At 36.4% G+C, this 24,311-nt stretch overlaps 1 protein-coding gene across 8 annotated transcripts in view; it reads right to left on the bottom strand.

The window, feature by feature from the left end:
- ARFIP1 (ADP ribosylation factor interacting protein 1) overlaps positions 1-24,311 on the bottom strand; it is a 125,623-nt gene that overhangs the window by 100,422 nt on the left and 890 nt on the right. For 4 of the 8 annotated variants that reach the window (XM_059066690.2, XM_059066693.2, XM_067035675.1 and 1 more), the window contains exon 2: positions 6,505-6,584. The exons of the other annotated variants lie outside the window; for them this stretch is intronic. In XM_059066690.2, the coding sequence (XP_058922673.1) occupies positions 6,505-6,582 (78 nt within the window). In that variant the 5' untranslated portion in view covers positions 6,583-6,584. The remainder of the gene's footprint in view (positions 1-6,504; positions 6,585-24,311) is intronic. 8 annotated transcript variants of the gene reach the window in all.

The following is a 24,311-nucleotide window of genomic DNA, read 5'->3' as shown; positions in this document are numbered from 1 at the left end:
GCTATAACATGGCTCATAAAACTGCTGACAGTCTGACCCCTACCCACTTCTCCAGCCAGTTCTCAGACCATATTCTTTCCTAACTTTCTCCACACTGGCCAATTAAATGTCTGCTCACTTCATGGCGCACAGTAACTCTTCTCCCTGTAAATTCAACTCCCAGTCTATGGCCTTTTCTGTAGCTGCCCAAGACCAAAGCTAAAAGAAAAAAGCTCACGTAATTTTTTCTGGCACTACTTACGGTTTTTCAAATCCTGAAAATATACCTTGACATTAACATTATAAAAGGCTTTACATTTGAAAATCAGCATCTATGGGTGAACACTTCATGGAAAATAAAAGATTCAACATTAACAAAAATTCACCCAAAGACTAAAAATCTCTCTTAATAATGCAAGATAAGGATACTGGAAATAAGTTTCTTGATGTTATCAATATATTACATTATGAATGGTAAAACCTAATTTCTAAAATGCTTATTAGAAATAGATAGAAACTTTCTAGAAAGGATGTAAAGGAACTTGTCTTAGCCTTAATCAGACTTCTGGAACAATAAAAGGCATCACATCTTCTAAAACACACATATTTAACATTGTCCTTTAATCCAATTTACCATTGAGCTGGTAAAAATAAAGTGGTATAATAATAAGCTTAAAGTTTTTCCAATTGTTTCTTACATCTACTATTTTTTTAAAAAGTTATTTGAAAATTCATTGAAAAGCACTATGAAATATTTCTAATGCTCAGTAGGTATTTTGTTCTGCTATCAAGTAGTTCTTCTAATTTAAAGGACTGAATTCTTAATTTCAGTCAAATCTAGACAAAAGAGCAGTGAATAAAGTAAACAGTGTGGGGGAAAAAAAAGAAAAGAAGGGAAGCTACAAATATTCAGCTCTAATTGTTCTAGTTATGGTTTCAGACAATGAAGGTCGCAGTGCTTAGTGAACTAATTATGTATGTCAACAGAGACCATATTTTGTTCTAAACCCAAAAAGCACAAATGCCTTCTGTGTCAGATGAAATTATTTAGATTTTTGTTTGCCTACAAAAAAAGAAAGCAATTCTATTAAACTCATATTTCAGTCTTTGAAATTTCCCTCTGTATTAGTAAAAATATGACCTTTAAAAACTGTTTAATATATTTATAGCAAAGTTAATTTAACATGGTTCAAAAGTATTAGGTGAATAAGCCTACCCATGAGGTCTCAAGATAACTAACCAAGGTGTCAGGACACACAGATTTAAGGACCAGCTCTGCCACTTTTTTATAAGTTTACATAAGTCACTGTACTTCCCTAAGTTTCAATTTCCTCATTTATAAAATGAGATTCTTAACTTCACCTATATATCATACAGCTATTATAAGAATCAAATATGAAATTGCTTGGCAAACTGAAAACGTTATAAAGATGTTATAATTATAGCACACTGATTTCGGCTAAGGACAAATATTGGAGTAGTGCCATCAACACTAGCATTTACCAGCATAGCTACTCCTCCTGTCACTATGGGTACCCTAAATACATTTCTCTAAAACAGACCAATATCAAGACAGAGCTGAAATATGGTTACAAATGTTATCGTCTTTGGCCAAGTTCTTTTTTTTTTTCTTTCTTGGCAATTTCATGGTTTTAAAAGGAAGATGATCCTACATAAGGATGGAAAAAGCAATGTGGTCAAGTCCAAATAATTACTGAATCTGGATAATTAATATATGGTAATTCATTTACTACTTCACCTTTATTTCATACGTTGCAATTTTTCTTAACACGTGTTTTAATCTACTAGTATCAACACCTATTTGTCTTATATTTTCAACCACTTGCTACTCGAATACCGCATTTCAGGTCTCCCAAGTTTCTCACCTTCTGCCTGCCATTCTCATTTCTGGGTCAAGCCAGTCTTAGCCACTAGCTACCACTTGAACCGCATTTCCTCCCACTCTTCCCTCACTGACCCTCAGTTCTCACCAGCCAGAGTTCTCACTGCTGTTCCTCACACATACCAATCTTATTTTTGCCCTTGCCTTTGCTCTCTCTGGAAGGTTCTTACTCCCAGATTTTCACATGACCCTTCCTCATTTCATTTAGGTTTCTGCTCAAACAGAAAGGGCCTTCCCTGACCAACTGATGTAAATTAGCACACTTCATCACTCTTTAGCCCCTTATCCTGCTTTACAGCAGTAAAGACTACTTTACGTTATATTATAAAATACTTTATGTATATGTTATATATATATTTAACCTGTCTCCCTCCCCAATATGTTTACAACATAAAAGCCAACGTCTCCTGACACTCACAATCCTTCCACGACCTGAACTATGTTCTTCCCACTTATTATGCTTCTTCAGATACCCTATTAAATCAAACTTAATTACACTTCCCCATACACGTCTCTCAATTTCCTTTCTCTACGACTCAGCCCAAGCTGTGACCATCATCATTCACATACTCAAATTCTACCCACACTGTAAGAAACAGTTTAAATACCACCTTTACTGATATTCCTGGCTGATACTCCTCTGAACTGCCACAATTCTTCATCTGTACCGCTCTAAAGGCATTATTATTCTACATTTTATTTATTTTAAAATTTCCTCTAATAATCAACATGCAGCTTGAGTGCAGGATCTAAACGAATTCACTTTTAGACCTCTGGGTTACTTACATAAAAGAGGAATGGAAATATTTGTATATTTTTTCTTGGATATTAGAGGTAAGTATATGTATTAGTGTTACTGTATCAAAGGGCAGACAGAAAAGGAGAATTCACACAATAATCCTAAGATACACTAAGAAATACCTAACACAACTACTTTGCTTTCTTTCCTTTTTTATTGCTGTTAAAAATACACTTGTTTTCCCAACGTCCTTGCTTCCATCTTTACATAATTTTTTCCTATTAAGTTTCTTACATTTACTCATCTTTCCCACTTTTCTTTGGGTTCAAATCATAGCTCTTTTCCTCATCAGCCATGTTAACCCTTCCAGGTCTCTGTTGCCTAATCTATAAAATGAGGAAGAAAACCTCAACTGCAAACGGGTTATTATAGCATTAAATGAGATAATATATCTCATAAAACCCAGTATAGTGCCTGGCATCTAACAGGCTCTCAGTGAATGGTGCCTATTTGGCTATTATTTCTTCTACAGATATGTAAGCTGCAGTTTTTAAACACATTTCAGGGTATAAAGTTTGAATATTAAAAATACAAAAACAGGGCTTCCCTGGTGGCGCAGTGGTTGAGAATCCGCCTGCTGATGCAGGGGACACGGGTTCGTGCCCTGGTCCGGGAAGATCCCACATGCCGCGGAGCCGCTGGGCCCGTGAGCCATGGCCGCTGAGCCTGAGCGTCCGGAGCCTGCGCTCCGCAACGGGAGAGGCCACAACAGTGAGGCCCGCATACCACAAAAAAAAAAAAAAAAAAAAATACAAAAACAAAATCCACCTTTTTCTGCTCTAATCAAGACTGGAATAGAGTACAAAGCAAGCCAAGCTCACGTTTTCTTCTTTTTTAATTCAAAAAGAAAAAAAAAAAAAACCCAGACAACTGACGTCATAAAAAAAAAATGAGAAGAAAGCGTTTTTATGGTCACTGATAGGATGGATATCTTAATGAAAAGATCTTTTGATTGAGAGGAAATCACCCGGATTCTGCAATTAACTATCTGAGTGATCCTGCACAAAGGCAATTCACCTGACAGAACCTAAAATGAACCTTAAGTCCCTTCTTGTTCAGGGCTGATACTATTTTTGACTCAGTTCAAGATGCTGGAGTTTTTGTTGTTGTTGTTTTGTTTTGCTCTTAAAGAAATGAAAACTATCATCCAGGTCATCATATTCTATTCCTAAGAAACCAGTATCCATATATTGTTTATACGAGTGGAGTGAGGATTAATTCATTCATCAAACTGACCATCAGTGATGTGCCAACCCCTGCTAGGATTAGCCTGAATTACTGAAAAGCCCAATGTATATACCATTTAATTAAGAGTTAATGCCATAATACATATAGAGTTATAACAGATTAAAAGAAGGGACTTCCCTGGTGGCGCAGTGAGTGGTTAAGAATCCGCCTGCCAATGCATGGGACACAGGTTTGATCCCTGGTCCGGGAAGATCCCACACGCCGCAGAGCAACTAAGCCCACACGCCACAACTACTGAGACTGCGCTCTAGATCCCACGTGCCACAACTACTGAAGCCTGTGCACCTAGAGCCCGTGCTCTGCAACGGGAGAAGCCACCGCAAATGAGAGAAGCCCACGCACCACATGAAGAGTAGTCCCTGCTCGCAGCAACTAGAGAAAGGCTGCAAGCAGCAATGAAGACCCAACGCAGACAAAAAATTTAAAAATATAAATATATATACACATATATTAAAAGAATTCTTATAAGCAAATCTGACCCCCAAAATGGTTTCATCATGGATATTGAAAAAAGAAGATTTAAGCTAGTAGAATACTAATATTGATAAATGGGGAATTTTACAGTTACAGAATATTCCTAAATCCTACTTTGGTTAACTGTAATCTCATACAATGCTTTTAAATTTGGGTATAAATTCAGATTATACTCACACACCTGGCCTTTTTTTTTAAAAATTACAATATTCCCTGTGGATGCTGCACATTTGGGCATGGCTAAAAACACAGGGAATGCCTAATATGAATTATAATGTTAATTTACAGACAAATTTGAACAATTATTTGGCAGTGGATTCCTTCAGATCACTGCCATCCAGCCTTAACTCTCCTGAGTAGATTTCTAGTTTAGCATCTACTGGTGTGACATTCACATAGAAGAAACTCACAGCGGTAAACCACAAAGGGAATACTTTCATTTATTATGATGAGTCCCATCACTGACAGGGCTGCCAATCCTTCCTGTAGTTCACAAGCATTAAACTTCCTCTGACCATCTCTCAACAGTATAGATTCAGAGATCTGATCGTAAAAAATCAAATCCATGAGTTAGGACAAATATGGTATACATAATTCCCTAGGTTCTCAGAACTAAGTATAACTACAACACTGCTTTGACAAATGGTAAACAACCAAACTATTTTATTTTTATTAATTTATTAATTTATTTTTGGCTGCGTTGGGTCTTTGTTGCTGTGTGCGGGCTTTCTCTAGTTGCAGTGAGCGGGGGCTACTCTTTGTTGCGGTGCGCGGGCTTCTCACTGCGGTGGCTTCACTTGTTGCAGAGCACTGGCTCTAGGCACATGGGCTTCAGTGGTTGTGGCATGTGGGCTCAGTAGTTGCAGCTCGCGGGCTCTAGAGCGCAGGCTCAGTAGTTGTGGCGCATGGGCTTAGTTGCTCTGTGGTATGTAGGATCTTCCCGGACCAGGGATCAAACCCATGTCCCCTGTATTGGCAGGCAGATTCTTAACCACTGCACCACCAGGGAAGTCCCAGCCAAACTATTTTAAATCACGAAGAATCCTGAATCCCTCACAGATAATACATATTTTGCCAACCAGAACTCATCTTTGACTTTTGGGCGAAAAATAAATTATCCGGCTCTAAACCCTACATTAAAGTCTGTCACACAGACTCAGCATCTTGGCGTGATGATGAAACACCGTGGCTAGCACTGTGCCACATACACAGACGGCAAACTGGTTCAGAAACACTGCAACTGGAGCTGGAAGAACCCATGTCGTGTTCCAGCCTTGCCGGTTACTCTAACTCAGGCACTACCTCTGTAAAAGTTAAATTTGATCAACAAATAAATGGGGGAGATAATGGTTGTTCTTCTTGCCTAACTGAATTGTATCAAATCAGTCTAAGGATCAAGGTGGGACAATATGAAAGTGCTACTCTGTAAATCTTTAAGCACTATAAATTTGAGAGATGTTACTAGGATTAGGTGTTCAAAAAAGCATCTGATGACTTGAATTCAATATAAAATTAACTTAACATCTTTCTACTCTAATGAGCTAGAACAGTGGTTCTTAGGTGGTATATATTAGAATCACCTGTAGAACTTCCAAAAAGAACACACACACACACACACACACACACACACACACACACACACACAGCCCGGTGTCTATAACTACAGACTCAGATTTAGTGAGTGTGAAGTAAAGTCCAGAACTCAGTATTTTTTTAAACACTATGTTTGGATTCTGATGCATAATTAATTAGATAGAGAATATGGGAGTAAATAAGTGCAAATGTGAACAAATTACTACTGTTATTTCAACAGAAACTTCATTTCATATTTAAATTTAAAATTATAGTTCGACCAGACTTTTATGTTGATTTTTATGGGACAGGTATACTCTAAAACTTCATATGCCCAAAGGCAAATGTTAACTTACTTCCAATTATGAAGAAATAGCTCTCTCTCCTCCCACCCCTTTCCTGTGTCTATGTGTGTAGAAGAGTTTATTTAGAATGGCACATGTTTAGACAAATTAAGTCAATTTGGACAGTCTAAATTTGATTGATATGGGTTGACTTTAAAAAAACAATATAGATACCACCCATTCACCTCAGAATTAGACTTGACTTCTTCTGTGGCTGGTTTAGATGTACCAAGAGTTGTAGTATCATTGCTGCAGTCAGACATACCTAAAAGTAAAATGTGTTAAGCACACATTAAATAATTTAGTTAAAAGAGCTATATCACCTTACTGATATTCTTACAAATATTCCACAACATAAATCACTTATTTGCAGTCAGAATTTATTTTGCAAAACTATCTATAACCACATGAGCATCTATTGATTATAACAGATAAACGATTCTAAAAACAGACAAAAATTCAGGAAAAGTTTTTATGCAAAATGTAAAAACACATACCTCAGTGACTAAAAAAATAATTTCATAAAATCATTTTAGATATGAAACAATTTAAAAGATCATAGTGTCAACTTGATTTGCTAGATGAAAAAACTGAGATCAAAAATGTCAAAATATCCAAAGATAAAGCCAAAATATTAGTTATTCATGGCCTATATAAAATCAAAGTTTCAGACCAGAACTCAGACGTTTTCCAACTCTCTGACCAGTGTTCTTTAGTACCGATAACAGATGTGACTGCTCATTGCCAAAGTCAAACACTATACTCAGATTTCATTCAATAAAACTTTAATGTGCTATTTCTGCTTCTAACTTATTCAACAAAATTTAGAGAATGCCTACTACATATGAAGAATTCTGCTAGGCACTAAGGAGAAAGAAAAGTAAAATCTAATTCAGGTTATAAGAGCATAATGCCCTCCATATCTGCAGGTTCAAAGATCAAAAATATTTGAAAAAAAAATTCCAGAAAGTTCCAAAAAGCAAAACTTGAATTTGCCATGTACCAGTAACTACTTATATAACATTTACATTATATTATATATTATAAGTAATGTAGAGAGGATTTCAAGTATATGGAAGGATGTGCATAGGTTATATGCAAGTACTATACCATTTTATAAGGAACTTGAGCATCTGCAGATTTTGTTATCTGTGGCTGTACTACAACCCCATATACATACCCCATATACAACCCCATATACATACCCACATACTCTACATACCCCATATATAGCGAGGGTGACTGTACTCTGAATGTAATCAAGGAGACAGATAAATAAGTACAAAACACCACATTAGGTACTATAATGTACAGAAGCAAAGTTTTACTCATGAAATACAATGGAGGGAACAATTTTATCGTTCACAAATCAAATCCAATACCACATTAAGAAAATAATACAACATGAACAAGTGGGATTTATTCTAGGAATACAAGGCTGTTCAATTAAGAAAGCTATTACTATTTAATATATTCATAAATCTAAGGGGAAAAAACATGGTTTTCTATGTAAATGTTGAGAAATCTATTGACAGAATTCAATACCCATTCATAATTCAATACTCAAGGAAAAAGGAATTAAGGGAGATGTCTTCAACATGATACACGCTTTAATCCTACAACCATTATTTTATTTAATAAAGAAATAACAGAGGCATTTCCACCTCGAACAGGAACAATGCAAAGGAACCCACCATTTCTGCTACTATTCAACACTGAACTAGAGGTATTAGCTCATCCAAGTAGAGAAACCAATTAGAGGAATAATAGGTAAAGAAGTAAACTATTTCTTTTTGCAGATGATATGATAGTACATCTGAAAAACTCCAAAGACTCAATGGTAAAACTAACTAAAAATTAAAAGAATTCAGTGAAAAAGTAGGATAAAAAATTAACATACAAAAGGAGTTAGGGATTAACATATATACACTACTATACACAAAACAGATAACCAACAAGGACCCACTGTGTAGCACAGGTAACTATATTCAATATTTTGTAATAACCTATAAGGGAAAAGAATCTAAAAAAGAATATATATATTATATATATATGAATCACTTTGCTGTACACCTGAAACTAACAGAACATTGTAAATCAACTATATTTCAATTAAAAAAAACTCAACAATTTTTGAACTGTTATTGAAAAACAATAATCAGTGGACATAAAGGCAGAGAAAAATCCCATTTACAATTACAACAAAGAAGATTAAATACTTAGGAATAAATTAAACAATGTATAAAACCTATATGAGAAAAATGTTTAAACACAACTGAGAGACACTAAAGACTGAGCAAATGAAAAGACATCCTGTTCTCAGCTATGATGACATTATAAAGAAGTCATTTCTCCCTTAGTTAATTTACAAATTCAGTGCAATAGAGAAAAATATAACAAGCCAAATTATACAGTTAGATAAGTTATACTAAAGTTGATATGGAAAAATCAAACATGCAAGAGTAGTCAGGAAAACACTGAAAAAGGAAACTCACAAGGGGACTAATTTTGTCAGATGTTAAAACATACCATAAAGTATCTATACTTAAAGCACTATGGTACTAGCACATGAATAAACAAAGAGAGCAGAATAAAAAGTCTAAAGTTAGACCAAATATATACAAACATTTAATATATAACAAAGGTGACATCTCAAATTGCTTAATTAAAGATGGGCTTCTCAATAAATGATGCCAGGAAAACTAGGTAGCCATTTGGAAAAATACAAAATTAGACCACCACACACAAGAATAAACTCCAAATGGATTAGGAATCTAGATGTAAAAAATGAAACCACAGATGAACTGTTAAAACATAGATGAATTATTCTTTAAACTTTCTAATTCTAAGAATCTAGAGATAATTTAAAAATTTGATTAATTTGACTAAATAAAGATGTTTTAAAAATTGTATAACATAAGCACTATAAACAAAGAAAAATGACAACTGAAAAACGAGGATAAAATATTTACAACAGGGGCTTCCCTGGTGGCACAGTGGTTAAGAATCCACCTGCCAATGCAGGGGACGCGAGTTCGAGCCCTGGTCTGGGAAGATCCCACATGCGCAGAGCAACTAATCCGTGTGCCACAACTACTGAGCCTGTGCTCTAGAGCCTGTGAGCCACAACTACTGAAGCCCATGCTCTGCAACAAGAGAAGCCACTGCAACGAGAAGCCCGTGCACTGCAACGAAGAGCAGCCCCCGCTCACCGCAACTAGAAAAAGCCAGCGCGTAGCAATGAAGACCCAATGCAGCCAAAAAAAAAAAAAAAAAAGTTTACAACATATGCCACAATAGGTTAATATCCCTAATATATAAAGAAGTCTTAAAAACAAAGGGGAAAAAACCAAAACCAGATAGAAAGCAGGAAAAAGACATGAACAGACGATTCACAAAAAAAGATTAAAATGGTCTCCAAAATATAAAAAATGATCAAATTCACTCATAATTAGAGAAATGCAAGTTAAAACAACACTGAGATACCACTAGCAAAAATTTTTTAAATGTACCAAAACATTCTGTTACTGAGGATGTAAGGAAACAGGCACTCATATACATTGCTGATAGGAACACAAATTTGTACATCCATTCTGGAAGGAACTTTGGTAATGTCTAACAAAATCACACATGTACTTACCTTTGAACCCAGCAATCCCATGTCTAGGAATCCACCCCAGGAATACATCTCCAATAATACAAAAATACTTACACATTGCAGCATTCTTCATAATTGTAAAATATTGGGAAGAGCCTAAATGTCTTTACATAGGAAAGTGGCTGAATAAACTATGACACATCCAGACAATGAAGTACTGTGCAACTGTTGAGAAAAATGAAGATCTCTATGATATACTGTAATTTCCAGGGCATAGTGATAAGCGACAAAAGCAAAGTCCAAAAATACCTATAGGTATGCTGTCTCCATGTAAGAACAAAGAGGATACATGAAAATACATGTTTCTGCTCATTGGAACAAAAGAAATACAAGAAGAAGAAACCAGAAACTAAAGAGATAGGTTACCTACAGGGAGAGGTGGGAAAAAAGTGGAAAAAAAAGTAGAAAATGGGAACAAAGTGGCAGGAATAAGGAAGGAGTGACACTTCTCTGAATATACAGTTTAAAATAATTCTGACTCTTAGAACCATAGAAATTTTCACATACCCTTTATTTAAAAAAAAAATAAAACCAACCAGGATTTGAGAGGAATTCAAACAGTAAAAAATTACTAACACATGAAACCAAATGTATTAGAAATGAATAACCCAGGAAAGGGGAGGGGGAATGGGGAAGGTGGGGCAAAGGGAGATGGGGGAGGAGAGAGAGAGAAGGGGAGGGGGAGGAGAGGGGAAGGGGAGGGAGAGGAAGAGCAGGAGAAAAGAATGTCTTGACTGGACACCATGAGGCTAAAGACAAAAAGATTTATACACAAATTCTGTTAATATAGTTAGTAAAAGTATTTCTCACAGGGGTATAGGTTAATAATTCTTAAATTACTTTATGTATGTAACAGAACAAATATGTAAATAGAATGTAGATATTAAGAACTTGGTTTCTCACTGCTAGAGACAAAAGTAATAAAGAAAGGAGAAATGCTAAATAAACCCTGTGGTACTGGACTGGAATCAGAGTTATCAGTATAAATACATGGTTTTTAATATGTGTGTGTCCATATTCGTGTATGTATATTTGTTATACACACACACATATGCATGTATGTATAGGTTTCCTAGCTTTGTCCACTGAGAGGATCTAGAAGCAGTGATACCCAGTAACAATGAGTACACTTGGTGCTCAAATCTTGGTCTCTAAACACCATTCTCCAATAAAAGGAACCACAACTCTTAAGGAAAAGTGGTTGATTCTAATACTGGGGCAAGGAAAATACAAGAGGAGCCTGGGGCATTTTTCTGGTGTCAGAAAATAAGAAAAAATTCAAAAAAGGACAGGGGCTTGATGAAAGAAAAAAGGACCCAACCTGAAGGCCCCTAATGGCCAACGCTGAGACATCCTGAGCAACAAATAGTGATAGCACTGAATTGAAACTCCTAGAATAAAACAAATATTAATGAATCCATACTGATAGAAATAAATAATCAAATAAACAGGTAAATGGGGGTAAAGTGACAATTCCTCACAACAGAATCTCAATAAACACAGAAAAGAAAGAGAAAACCAGAACTCTCCACCAGGCAAACATGACAGTTATAAGTGTTGCAGAAAGATTCACTGATGGATGCTAAAATTAGAGAGCAAAAGTTTGACGAGAAACAGCATTTACATAATCTCCAATATTTCCCACAAGGTACTTAACTGAAAAAAGAAAGACAGTTAAGTGGAGAAACTCACAGTTCACAGTGAAGAAACTCAGCAGATCTAACTTAACTGATCACCAGTAGTAAGACATATCAAGAGCATAGTCCCTGATACATTGCACTGAAAAGGACAACATTATTTTTTGTGGTATTCTTTCCCCAAATGCATTAACTCAGTCCAATCATGTGAAAACATTGGACAAACCCAAACTGAGGAACATTCTACAAAATAACTGACCAGTTCTCCTCAAAGTGTCATGGTCATGAAGACCAGGAAAGTGTGAGAAATGTACAGATTGAAAGAGACTATGGAGAAATAACCAAACTCAATATGGGTTCCTAGACATAATCCTGCAGCAGAAAAAGGACAGCTAGTTGAAAATTTGGTGAAATTCCAATAAGGTCTGTAGTTCAGTTAATAATATTATACCAATGTTAATTTCCTATTCTTTTTTAAAATATAAATTTATTTATTTTTTTTACTTTTGGCTGCATTGGGTCTTTGTTGGTACACACAGGCCTTCTCTAGTTGCAGCGAGCAGGGGCTTCTCTTCGTTGCAGTGGCTTCTTTTGTGCAGCATGGGCTTCAGGCATGTGGGCTTTAGTAGTTGTGGTGTGCAGGCTCAGTAGTTGTGGCGCACAGGCTTCATTGCTCTGTATGTGGGACCTTCCCAGACCAGGGCTCAAACCCATGTCTCCTGCGTTGGCAGGCTGATTCTTAACCACTGCGCCACCAGGGAAGCCCCTAATTTCTTATTCTTGATAATTATATTATGGTTATGTAAGACGTTAGCATTATGGGAAGTAGGGTAAGGAATATAAAGCAACTCTTTGTACCATTTCTGCAAGTCTAAAATTAGATCAAAATAGAAGTTTTTAAAGAACAGTAAGGAATGCTGAGCAAAGGTAGAGGAATTACCCTTAGACAGAAGGAGGAAATCTCTTCCTTAGATAGAAGGAAGAGTGAGAGAAGGAAGGAACCCATGGAAATAGTGAGGAATGGAATGGAAAACAGAAGAAAATTAAGGCAGTTCATTTTTGCTGTCTTCTACTTTCTTGTGAAATAGGAATTATCATCTGCTCCCCTGTATTCATCAGTAGCACCAATTAACAAAATATATCATTATCATCCAGCTCAAAAAAAGACCAAATGATAGCTTTAGAATGGGGCTGGTCACCAGGAAGACCAAGCCATGATTAGAAGTTTGGAACTTTCAGAGGTGAAAGGGGCTAGTGAGGAAGCCTCCACAAAAATCCCCCAACTATGGGGTTTGGAGAAATTCTGTGGTGAACACATCCATGTCCTGGGATCATGGAACACCCCAACTCACAGAGACAGAAGCTCCTGTACTCAGAACACTTCCAGATCATGCCCAATGTCCTTTCCATCTGGCTATCTATCTGTATCTTTTATCATATCCTTTACTATATAATAAACCAATAAGTATATATATATTTTAAAAAGACCAAATAACTCCAAGCAGATAGGGAAACAGGGAATCAAACTTCTGAGAACTACGGAGTCAGGTACTAAGTCTGTGTTTTATTCATATTATTTAAATGCTCTTACCTTCACATTTTTTAAAAGTTTGTTCATAACTTTAATAATGGACACACATAGGGAATGACAACAAGATTTAAGGTTAATGACTTACTCACTGAACTTACTGTGATAATCACTTCATGATGTATGTAAATCAAATCATTATGCTGTACACCTTAAACTTATATGTGCTATATGTCAATCATATCTCAATAAAACTGGAAGAAAAAAAACTTATAATTATGGGAAACCAAAAAAAAAAGTTAATGACTTGAATGTGCTGTTTAAGATACATGTGTTCTGGGCTTCCCTGGTGGCGCAGTGGTTGAGAATCCGCCTGCCGATGCAGGAGACACGGGTTCGTGCCCTGGTCCGGGAAGATCCCACATGCCGCGGAGCAACTAAGCCCGTGAGCCATGGCCGCTAGGCCTGCGTGTCCGGAGCCTGTGCTCCGCAACGGGAGAGGCCACAACAGTGAGAGGCCCGCATACCGCAAAAAAAAAAAAAAAAAAAAAAAAAAGATACATGTGTTCTGATCTTTACATGAATTTAAAGTTATCTTTAAATTTGTCTTCAAAATAAAATGATAAATCATTATTACAAAACTGCCATCAATGTTGAGGTTTTACAGACTGGTTTATACTGGAGGCCAAATATGCCTCAAGTCATCTCTGGGGCTCTACTTCTATAAATCAGCCAGGGGTATCCATTAACTAATGAGTGTAAGAACCAATGACCTATAAAGTGAATTACTAATTAACATTTGTAAAAAAAAAAAGCATAACTAATATTACCTGAAGTTTATAATTCATCCAACTTTTTGGAGTTGTTTTTGATTTATTATCAAAATCACATTTTGTTTTCTATAAACTGAATAGACTAGGTCTATTCAGTTTATAGAGGGAAACTATATAAGAACTTTAACCAGAATTTAGTGAGGGAGAATTTTATATCCTACAACTGTTAAGTGCATTTAAGGTCTTTCCAAGGACCCAGGAAAGAGAGGGCAGGAGGTAAGAGACTTGCCAGGATCCTAGAAGATAAGAAGAAACAAAATACGCCACGGATACCAGAAAAGAAAAAACTGCATTTACAATCTCCATGAGTTAAAGATTCAGAATTATAATACTAAAGGATGAATGTTGAATAGAAATTATAAAATGAGTACATTTCAAATTAAGGTGCTCACATACCACAGGGGATCTGAAATGGCATGCTCAGGGCACAGGAGAGCAGATATAAACAGGGCAGACATAAACAGGATAAACACAGCACATCATAGTGGAATGAGAATTTACACTTTTTTTAAATGAAAATAAGTATGCTGTTATGGAATCTAAAACAAAATTCACTTGAATAAAATACACTTAAGCCTTCTAAGAAATTTCTTGAATTTTTATGATGAAATACGAATCTCCAAAGGAATATCTGAAGAGTTATTCTTCCTAGGGGTACTTCAGTAAAAAAGTTGGAGAAGTACTATAAATAATTTTGACGTATGGGAGTAAGGAGTTCTGACTGGAACTCAAGGACAATGCTAGGGAGGTAAATACAGAAAACTGAGGGCAAAAAGTAGCAAAACTTGGGCTTGCTTTGGTCTGAACTTGCTTAGCTTCTCTAGACTGGGTATATCACTGATTTCAGAGACTGGTTAGAGATTAAAGAAAATGGCTCTATTTCTTTCACTCAAATATGTCTATCTTTTCTTGCTCATGGATTAAACAGGAAGAGAATGGTAAGATTTGTTTTAACTTCATAATTCAATATTAATTTTCAAGTTGAACTGACTTGTTTACAGTAAAAAATTTAGAGTTAAAATACATAGTGACTACATTAAATATATGTGCTAAGAGTGAAAAATAGTATCTAAAATACATTAGTTTTCTGTTTTGGTCAAAACAATTTAAAATAGTGGGTTTTTTTTATGATGGTAGTTTCCTTAACATGGAGGAAAGATCCTTTTCCCTATTGTCAATGCAAATGATACTAAACTAAAAATGGTTTACCACACAATATGTTCAAAGTATATTACATTTTCTTTGATAAGTAGAATAATCAAGAGTAAGATAAAGAATCATCTACAATCTACTGCTGTCTTTATGTCAACAACTATCTGGTATCTGTAAAAGCTATTTTGTTAGATACTCCTAAATCCTTTTAGACAGTGATAAATTAAGTTCACGTTGCTCAATAAGATAAATACATCAGTCTAGATAATTCAAAAGTAGAAAGCTTTGACAAAATAGTTAATTCTCAATTATATGCAGTAATGAGAAACAATTTAAAAATCAACAGAAATTTAACTATTCTCATCCTCACCATTATACCACCTTCTAACCAAGTGACAAAATTAACAGTTTGGAGAAGTCTTTTTATTTTCCCCATTCAGATTGTGTTACAGAGGAACTAATGAGAGGTAAAATGATAAGACTCTCAAAACTAAATTACTCCCTGAAAAGAAAACTAACTGTAAATAAACTCTAAATTATTCAGTGTACTGTGGCCTCGTTCTTCACAAACGCCTAGCTAAGGTCCAGAACACTGGCAATGAAGCCAACCAAGAGAATTGGAGAGTTACTTTAAAATTCTGTATTAATTCCCAAAACCATATAAAATAAACCCCTCAATGTTCACAGGTAATTTTTTCACTGGGAAAAAGCTCAGAGGAAATAATCTAAGAAGACAGCTTAATAATATAGATAGTTACACACAGAAATATTTATAGATATGTGTATATACATGAGTTAGTGTATATTTCCTAGAAGCAACTCCAGCAACAATGAGCACACATAGTGCCCAGATCTTGGTTTCTAATACCATTCCCCAATAAAGGGAACCAGTGCTCCTTGGAGAAATGGTTGATTCTAGGACTGGGGCAGGATTATATACAAGATGAGCCTGGAGTATCTTGTAGTTCTGGAAAGTAAGAACGTGCTTTAAAAAAACCCACCATAACAGAACAACAGCAAAAGCTCAAAAGAATATAGGAACCAACTGAAAGAGCTTCCAGTGGCCAAAGCTGGAACAATTTGAGCAATAAAATAAAGTAATACTGGATTATAATGCAAAGTATAAAATAAATAACCATGAGTCAATGCTGATATAAATAAATGATTGAATAAATTAACTGGGAGAGAAGAGGCAAATCTCCCTTGCAGAATTCCAAAAAATTTATGTACACACTCCACTGTTACAGAGGTAGAACATAATTCCCCACACATTAAGTGTGCACTTCACATAATGACTTTCTTCTAAAAAGTACAATATGCAAAGGGAGGAGAGGAAAAGTAACTTTACAAGGTACAAACTTGACAAACATTGTCTTAAGCCAGGTGATCAAGGTTAATATCAACAGTGGTAAGGCATATTGATAGTATTTACTCTTGATATACGATAAGAATGGCACTTTACCTCTGTTGTCTTTCTCCCCAAAACACATTACCCAGTCTAATCATGAGAAAAGAATCAGCCAAATCCCAACTGAGGGACAGTCTACAAAACATCTGACCAGCAATCCTCAAAACTATCAACTTGTCATCAAAAATGAGGAGTCCGAGAAACTGTTAAAGCTAAGAGGACACATGATAACCAGGATTTATTCCTGCATAGAATCCTGGTATAGAAAAAGGTCATTAGGAGAAAACTGAGGCAATCTGAACATATGTTATCTAATAATGTATAAATACTGGTTCATGAACTGTGACAAATGTACCATACTAATGTAATATGTTAATAATGTAAGAAATTGGACATGGTGTATATAGGAATCTGTATACTATCTCTACAGTAATTCTGTAAATCTAAAATGATTCTAAAATAAGAGTTTATTATAAAATAATCTAAGACTACTGTGCTATATTATTATTTTATAATTGTTTTTAATAATTAATATTAATAATATAAATTTATATTATTAAAATATTTCATTCTTTTTTTTTTTTTTTTTTTTGGTGGTATGTGGGCCTCTCACTGTTGTGGCCTCTCCCGTTGCGGAGCACAGGCTCCGGACGCACAGGCTCAGCGGCCATGGCTCACGGGCCCAGCCGCTCCGCGGCACATGGGATCTTCCCGGACCGGGGCATGAATCTGTGTCCCCTGCATCGGCAGGCGGACTCTCAACCACTGCGCCACCAGAGAAGCCCTAAAAATTTCATTCTTTTACATGTATGCACCCCAATGTTCATTGCAGCACTATTTACAACAGCCAGGACATGGAAGCAACCTAAATGCCCATCAACAGATGAAGAGATAAAGAAGATGTGGTACATATATACAATGGAATATTACTCAGCCATAAAAAGGAATGAAATTGTGTCATTTGTAGAGACATAGATGGATCTAGAGTCTATCATACAGAGTGAAGTAAGTCAGAAGGTGAAAAACAAATATCATATATAAACACATGTATGTGGAATCTAGAAAAATGGTACAGATGAACCTATCTGCATGGCAAAAATAGAGATGCAGATGTAGAAAAGGGATGTGTGGACATGGAGGTGGGGAAGGGGGGTGTGGGATGAACTGGGAGATTCGGTTTGATGTATATACACTACCATGTGTAAAACGGATAGCTAGTGGGAACCTGCAGGGAGCTCAGCTCAGCGCTCTGTGGTGACTAAGATGCACGGGATGGAGGAGGGAGGGAGGTCCAAGAGGGAGGGGATATATGTACACATATAGCTGATTCACTTTGTTGTGCAGCAGGAACTGACATAACATTGTGAAGCAACTATACCCCAATAAAAAAGAAAAAAAATTATTTTCATGTACTTGGAAAAAACAGCGTTAACTGGCAGTTTAACTAATATATTTATAAATATTTATATTTAAAATCCTGTATGGCAAAACTCCATGAACTGAAATCTTTAATACTATCAACTTGGAAATTCAATCAATATTCAGGTGTCAGGCACTAGTCTAGGTCCTTGGGAGTCAATAATGAGCCAGAAAAGAAAATAAGATGTGGTCCGTATCTGCATGGATATGGTGGTAGCAGAAGAGAAAGACAATCATACAGTCACACATATAAATGTAAACGGCAACTGTGGAAAACATATGACATTACTACCTCATCTGGGAGGTCAGGATATTTCCTCAAGAAGCAAAACTTCAGTTGAGGTGTGAAGGATAGCTAAGAGCCAACAAGTGAAATGAAAGAAAAGAAAGAGTGGTAAAGACAGGGAGAAAAGCATGTGCAAAAGCCATGTAATGAAAGGAGCAAGACAAGTACAAAGGGACTAACGAAGGCCAGCATGGGTGAAATGAAGAGTTAAGCAGAACATGATAAAAAATAAGTCTGGACCATTGTTAAGGAGTTTTGTTTTTATTCTAAAAGCAATGAGAAGCCATAAAAAGACTGGGGAAGAGGAGGGAAGAGTGACAATCAGACGTGTGTTTCAAAATAAATCACTGTGCCTTCAGGATGGATACTGGATTAGAGAGGGGTTGAAACAGAAGTGGGTAGACAAGAATGAAGGCTACTGTAGAAATTTCAGGCAAGATGATGGTAACAAACTAAAGTGGTGGTAGTGGAAATGGGAAGTAGTAGACAGATTTAAGAGATATTTAGAAAGTAAGATTAATAAAACGTGTTGACAGACTAGACGTATAAGGGAGAGGGAGTTATTAAGATCACTCCCACTGTCCTGGATTTTCCAACTGGAAAAATAATGGAGTCATTCACGGAAATAAAAACAAAGAAAGAGAACCAACATTTTGGGGGGGCTTTGGGAGTGAGGGAAAAATCAGTTTAGTTTTAGACCTTGTATTTGCGATATCTCTAATATATGCAAAAGAGGTGCCAACTAGAAAGCAAAATATATAGATATAGAGCTCAGACGAGACAGAAAACACTCACGTCCTTAGAAAAGCTGACATCTTTATCCTAGTAAAGCAGCTAACTATAATTGCCAAATATCCAAGAAAAACGTTAGACTTTGACCATCTGTATTTAGTTAAAACAAAAAGCTGAGACAGAACATGGCAGTAATATTTCATCAACTACAACAAAAACTACTAGGCACCACGCGGAACACAGAGTTTAAAAAATCTTGTTTCAATAGTATATTTATTATGTCACTAATCATACAGTATTTTAAAGTTTTAGCAGGGCTGGCCAATGTCCTTGGAAATATTCAATACCTGCACTAGTCAGTAAAGTAGCCACTAGCCACACGTGGCTACTGAGCACTTGATACGTGATTGGTTTGACTGAGGAACTGAATTTTTATCCTATTTTATCATAACTAATTTAAATAGTCACAAGTGGCTAGTGGCTACTCTATTGGACAGGAGCAGTTTAGAGCTTCCTTGTATATTTCATCTAATCCCAAACAACCACCTTGTGAATTAACTGAGAGCCAGTGTGGGGGATAGAGGGATTAAAGAAGCAGAAGCTTTCATTTCATCTGCTTATTATATTATTTGAATTTTTATTTCAAGATATATCTTACTTGTAAAATTTAAAATATTTTTAATTTTAAAATTAATTAAACACTGTACAGAAAAATTAGGAAATACAGAAAGAGGAAAATGAAAATAATCTGTAAACCTACTTTAAGAAATAATCTATAATTAACATTTAGCCATATATGAAGAGGATCTACATTTTTAACCCTTTTGTTAGATGGCGCACCAATGGCCCAAGTTACTCTCTGTGAGTTTTATCATATTTCTCTTCTACCCCATCCCCATCCCAAAGACCTTGAGAATCCTATTAGAAAGCTATCATATCTAGAACTCTACCTCAAGGCTGACCAAAATAAACACTTAATAGTCCTCTTGCTTACCTCCCTTTCACCACCATCACGACCACCCTCTGCCACCAATGTCATACACTTTAACTGGAACCCAATCTCTACCCCACAATATCATGGAATCATTAGTCACTATAGTGAAAAAGAGTACAAGCTTTGGAGTCAAGCAACTTTATGAGTCTGTGGTTCTCCTTTTACAATTTGGATGACCTTGGACTAATTACTTCTGCTGGTTTCTATACCTGTTTCTTCATTTGTTTATAGAAAATAAGAGTACCTAATACACAGATAGCATCTATAAAGCATAATGTCTAGAAAGAGTAGCACTCGATAAATGACAACTATTACGGACTTCTATGTGCCTGGCGCTGCCCTAGATATTGAAGGGGAGAGCTCTGAAACAAAACAGAATCCCAGCCATCCTAGAGGTTACGTTACATTGGCTTAACCCCCAGGGACTCTTTCCATCTGGGATGTGAATTCCTGATCCATCCCTTATTAGATGTGTGACCTTATGTAAAGTACTTCATCTAAAATCTAAATTTCTTCATTTCTAACATGGTAACGTTATCTGCTCTTACCTACTTGAGACGGCTGGAGTAAAATTAAAATGAGAATATATGTGAAAATGCTTTGTAAATTATATATGCTAAATAAAAAGAAGGTATTAAAGAGTATCATATTCCTCCTCTCTTGGACTAAGCTTTCCAATCAATATGCCAAGAATGGATTACAGGGACTTCCCTGGTGGGAAGGCAGGGGACACAGGTTCGAGCCCTGGTCCGGGAAATTCCCATTCTTAGTTGTTGCTCCGCAGCAACTAAGATCCCTTAGTTGCCGCAGAGCAACTCAGCCCGTGCGCCACAACTACTGAGCCTGCGGTCTAGAGACCGTTAGCCACAACTACTGAGCTCATGTGCCACAACTACTGAAGCCTGTGCGCCTAGAGCCCGTGCTCTGCAGCAAGAGAAGCCACCGCAATGAGAAGCCCACGCACCACAATGAAGCATAGTCCCCATTCACTGAAACTAGAGAAAGTCCGTGTGCAGCAACGAAAGACCCAGCGCAGCCAAAAATAAATAAATTTTTAAAAAAGAAAAAAGAATGGATTACAGATGTGCTGAAATATTGATACCCTCTCTCCATGGCCCCCTCGGCCTACAGGGAGCTGGGGAGTCTGCCATACAAATAATCATTTTTATGTGTGCCATGACGCAGAAGTTTGGAAACTTTGCTCTAACACACTATCTCATGTAGGCAGACACTGGAGTTGGCCAAATGACTCCCTCCTCTGGATGATTTAGGTCTCACCACCAACTCTGTTATTCTTATGATCCTGCTTCAAAGACAGTGATGTCACAGTTCCCCAAAGGATCAAAAAGGATCAAGCCTGAACATCAAGGAGCTGTTAGTCCAATGCCATCATACATATACAAAAAATGAAACAAAAGAAAAACTCTCAGGTGATAATATGGCAAAGATGTTACCATATTTTCACAAAAGATCTGAGCAATTTCCAGCAACATCTGCCTAGAACCATCTTAAGACAAAAGTTTAGAAGTAATGGAAGAGAGGGAAATAAGGGATGGAGAGAAGATGAAAGAGAAAAGAAACGAGAAAAAGAAAATGTAGACTTTTGTCTTGTAGAAAACAGCTGAGAATCCGTAAGAGCTAATCACTGGCTTCCATGACTGCCTACAGCTAGAGACTAAAGAGAACAAGATTATTTTCAGGTTCCTTTGTTTTATAGTCTTTTTCATACCTCCTAGAAAGAATGCTGGTATATATCTGACTTTTACACTGTTATGGTCCCTACGTCATCATCATCCATATTTTGTGGGACTACTGTTTCCAATCTGCACATATATTGTTAGTTTTTCATCCACAGCCATATTATCTTAAATTCCCTATCAAATTTACTCCTTCCTCCATCCTGAATTTATTCCTTACCCCAACCCAAAGTTCTCTTTCTGGAATGTATTTATACCTCCAGACTCTTACAATGCCAAGTCTATTACTTAAAACCTTTATTTTCACATTTTCCACTCATCATATGTCATCATACATACACACACAAACACACACACACACACACACACACACCAGACAGACACATACACAGATTTATAACCACCCTGTGGGAAAACTATCAAATAACACTCCATAGGCCTCCTCCAAATTCGTTTCTTTTTGTCATACTTTTTGGTATGATATTCAACCAGGTGTTCAGCTACTGAAGATTAATAAAGGAAAAGACCTTCTTTACTTAATGTCTGATAGAAAATCAGGTGAGATACCCCAACACATGCCAATAAAAGATTTAAAGAAAATATGGTAGAAGCAGCCTAGAGTAGTAGTTAAGAGCTCATAGTGTGGATTCAGATAACCTAGGTTCAATCCTGGCTTGATCAGTGTAATTCTGAGCAGGTTACTTTAGCTTCAGTTAATCATTTAGTTTCAATGTCTTCATCTACAAAAATGAAAAATTTAGACACTTTATTAAGGTTGCTGTGAGGATTGGATGAGATAATCATATAAAGCACTTAGCATAATGCCTGGCACACAGTAAGCAAACAAATGTTAACTGTTGTTATGGTGTCAGATATAATCAATCTTCTGACTTTGTCATTACCTTAGAAGGAAACTAATTCAGCATAATTGACTCTTTATAAACTTATGTTTTCTGCCCCCCAAAGTGAGGATGCTAGACAGAGGGAAAATTATTTTGTGCGCAGAATACACTGGTTACTCCATATGGACTATGATGAGCTGTATAGGTCTCTTCAAGTTCTAACATTCTATGAAACAGGTGTCAAACATTTTAGAACGTCAACCCTTGATCAACAAACACTTTACCATCAAATCACTAAGTTCAAATATGCACTCTAAACTTACATCAAGTTTGGAAGGATACTAACTTAGTCACAAAAGAGAACGATCATTAAATTCCTAATATAGAGGTAATATGGAGGGAAAGGAGATGTCGAGATGGGCAGCAACATGCCAAAGGCTTACAGACCACACCACTGAAACATCATTTGCCCTTCTGAACAAAGCCGAAGCCCCAGGTAGATAGATGCCTCAAGTGAAAAAGAAGAAAATGAAAACAAAGTACACCCGAAATTTTAACTTTTACTCTGATCTTTACCCAGTAGGTTGGTGATATTAAATATGTATTAAATAATAATAATTGTATTAATTTATAAATCCACTGGATCTCCACAACATTGGCCACAAATACTTACCCCTAAAAAGAAACCTGGAAACCACAAACCAGGAACTAAATAAACAGGCAGTCTTACTTCCTTCTCTAGGTCTAGGAAGAAATTTAGAAACACTGAAATTTTGAAGTAGCTAGAGATTTCATCACTGGAATCTCTGCATTCTACTCTCCTTGGTGCCCAAACTAGCTATGTACAGTTTGAAAAAGTAGTAGCTCCACAAAAAAAGTTGTCATTAACTTCAAGACACTGTCTAAGGAGTGGCTTTTAATCTACCTGGGGGTTATATATCTCCTTTGAGAATTTGATAAAAGAATGGATATTCTCCCCAGAAAGGAGAAAATGCACTGAAAACAAAACTGTGCACTTAATTTCAGGGGTGGGGATGAGGAAGTCCCCTGAAAATCACTGACCACTAGACCACAGTCCCCAAAGGCATGACCCAGGATTAAGGCAAACTAATTTATCAATTTGAAAAGGAATGAAAGTAACTGAGCCCGAGATTTTAATCCAGAAAATAAAACAAGATTAGAAATATTTTGTTTTCTCAGATAATGAGTGTTAGACGTGGTGGTTGGGAGAGGATGTTGGTCATGTTGAGTGGGGAAAACAAAAAAACACAGGACTAACAAAAGAAAAGTGGAATTAAAACAGTACTGAACATGTAGTCTGTTGCATTCACTCTCAGACAACAGCAATAAAATGGCCAATTCCTGAAACCTTAACAAGGAACGACTTAAGGTAACCAATTTTGGTGCACATTCCCACGCCAGTGAAGTTAATTAAATGGCAAATGTGAACACACACCTGCCACAGTTGCAGGTGAAAGCACAAGCTTAACCAAAGTCCTGCAAATCTTCCATTTTTTCCTTAAGAACCGACTGAGAGAAATTATATGCTTTAATCTAGGAGAAAAAAGGAAGGGAGGGGGCCAGAAATCCTCAAACGGGGTGGCTAAAGGATCTGCAAGAAGTGTTAACTACAAACCTTTTGAGATCAAAGGGCTCAAGAGGGAGATGAGAATAAAACAAAGGAAGTAATAATAAAATAAAGTAAAAGGGAAAAGCGTCTAGAAACTGTTCTTAAAACAAAACAAAACAAAACAAAACCCTCTTTCCTTTTTCCTAGACACGTAAACAGTAGTAACTTGGCAAAGA

Source organism: Kogia breviceps, chromosome 6 (assembly GCF_026419965.1).
Source record: "Kogia breviceps isolate mKogBre1 chromosome 6, mKogBre1 haplotype 1, whole genome shotgun sequence".
Lineage (NCBI taxonomy): Eukaryota > Metazoa > Chordata > Mammalia > Artiodactyla > Physeteridae > Kogia > Kogia breviceps.
This window is presented reverse-complemented; position numbering and strand designations above follow the sequence as displayed.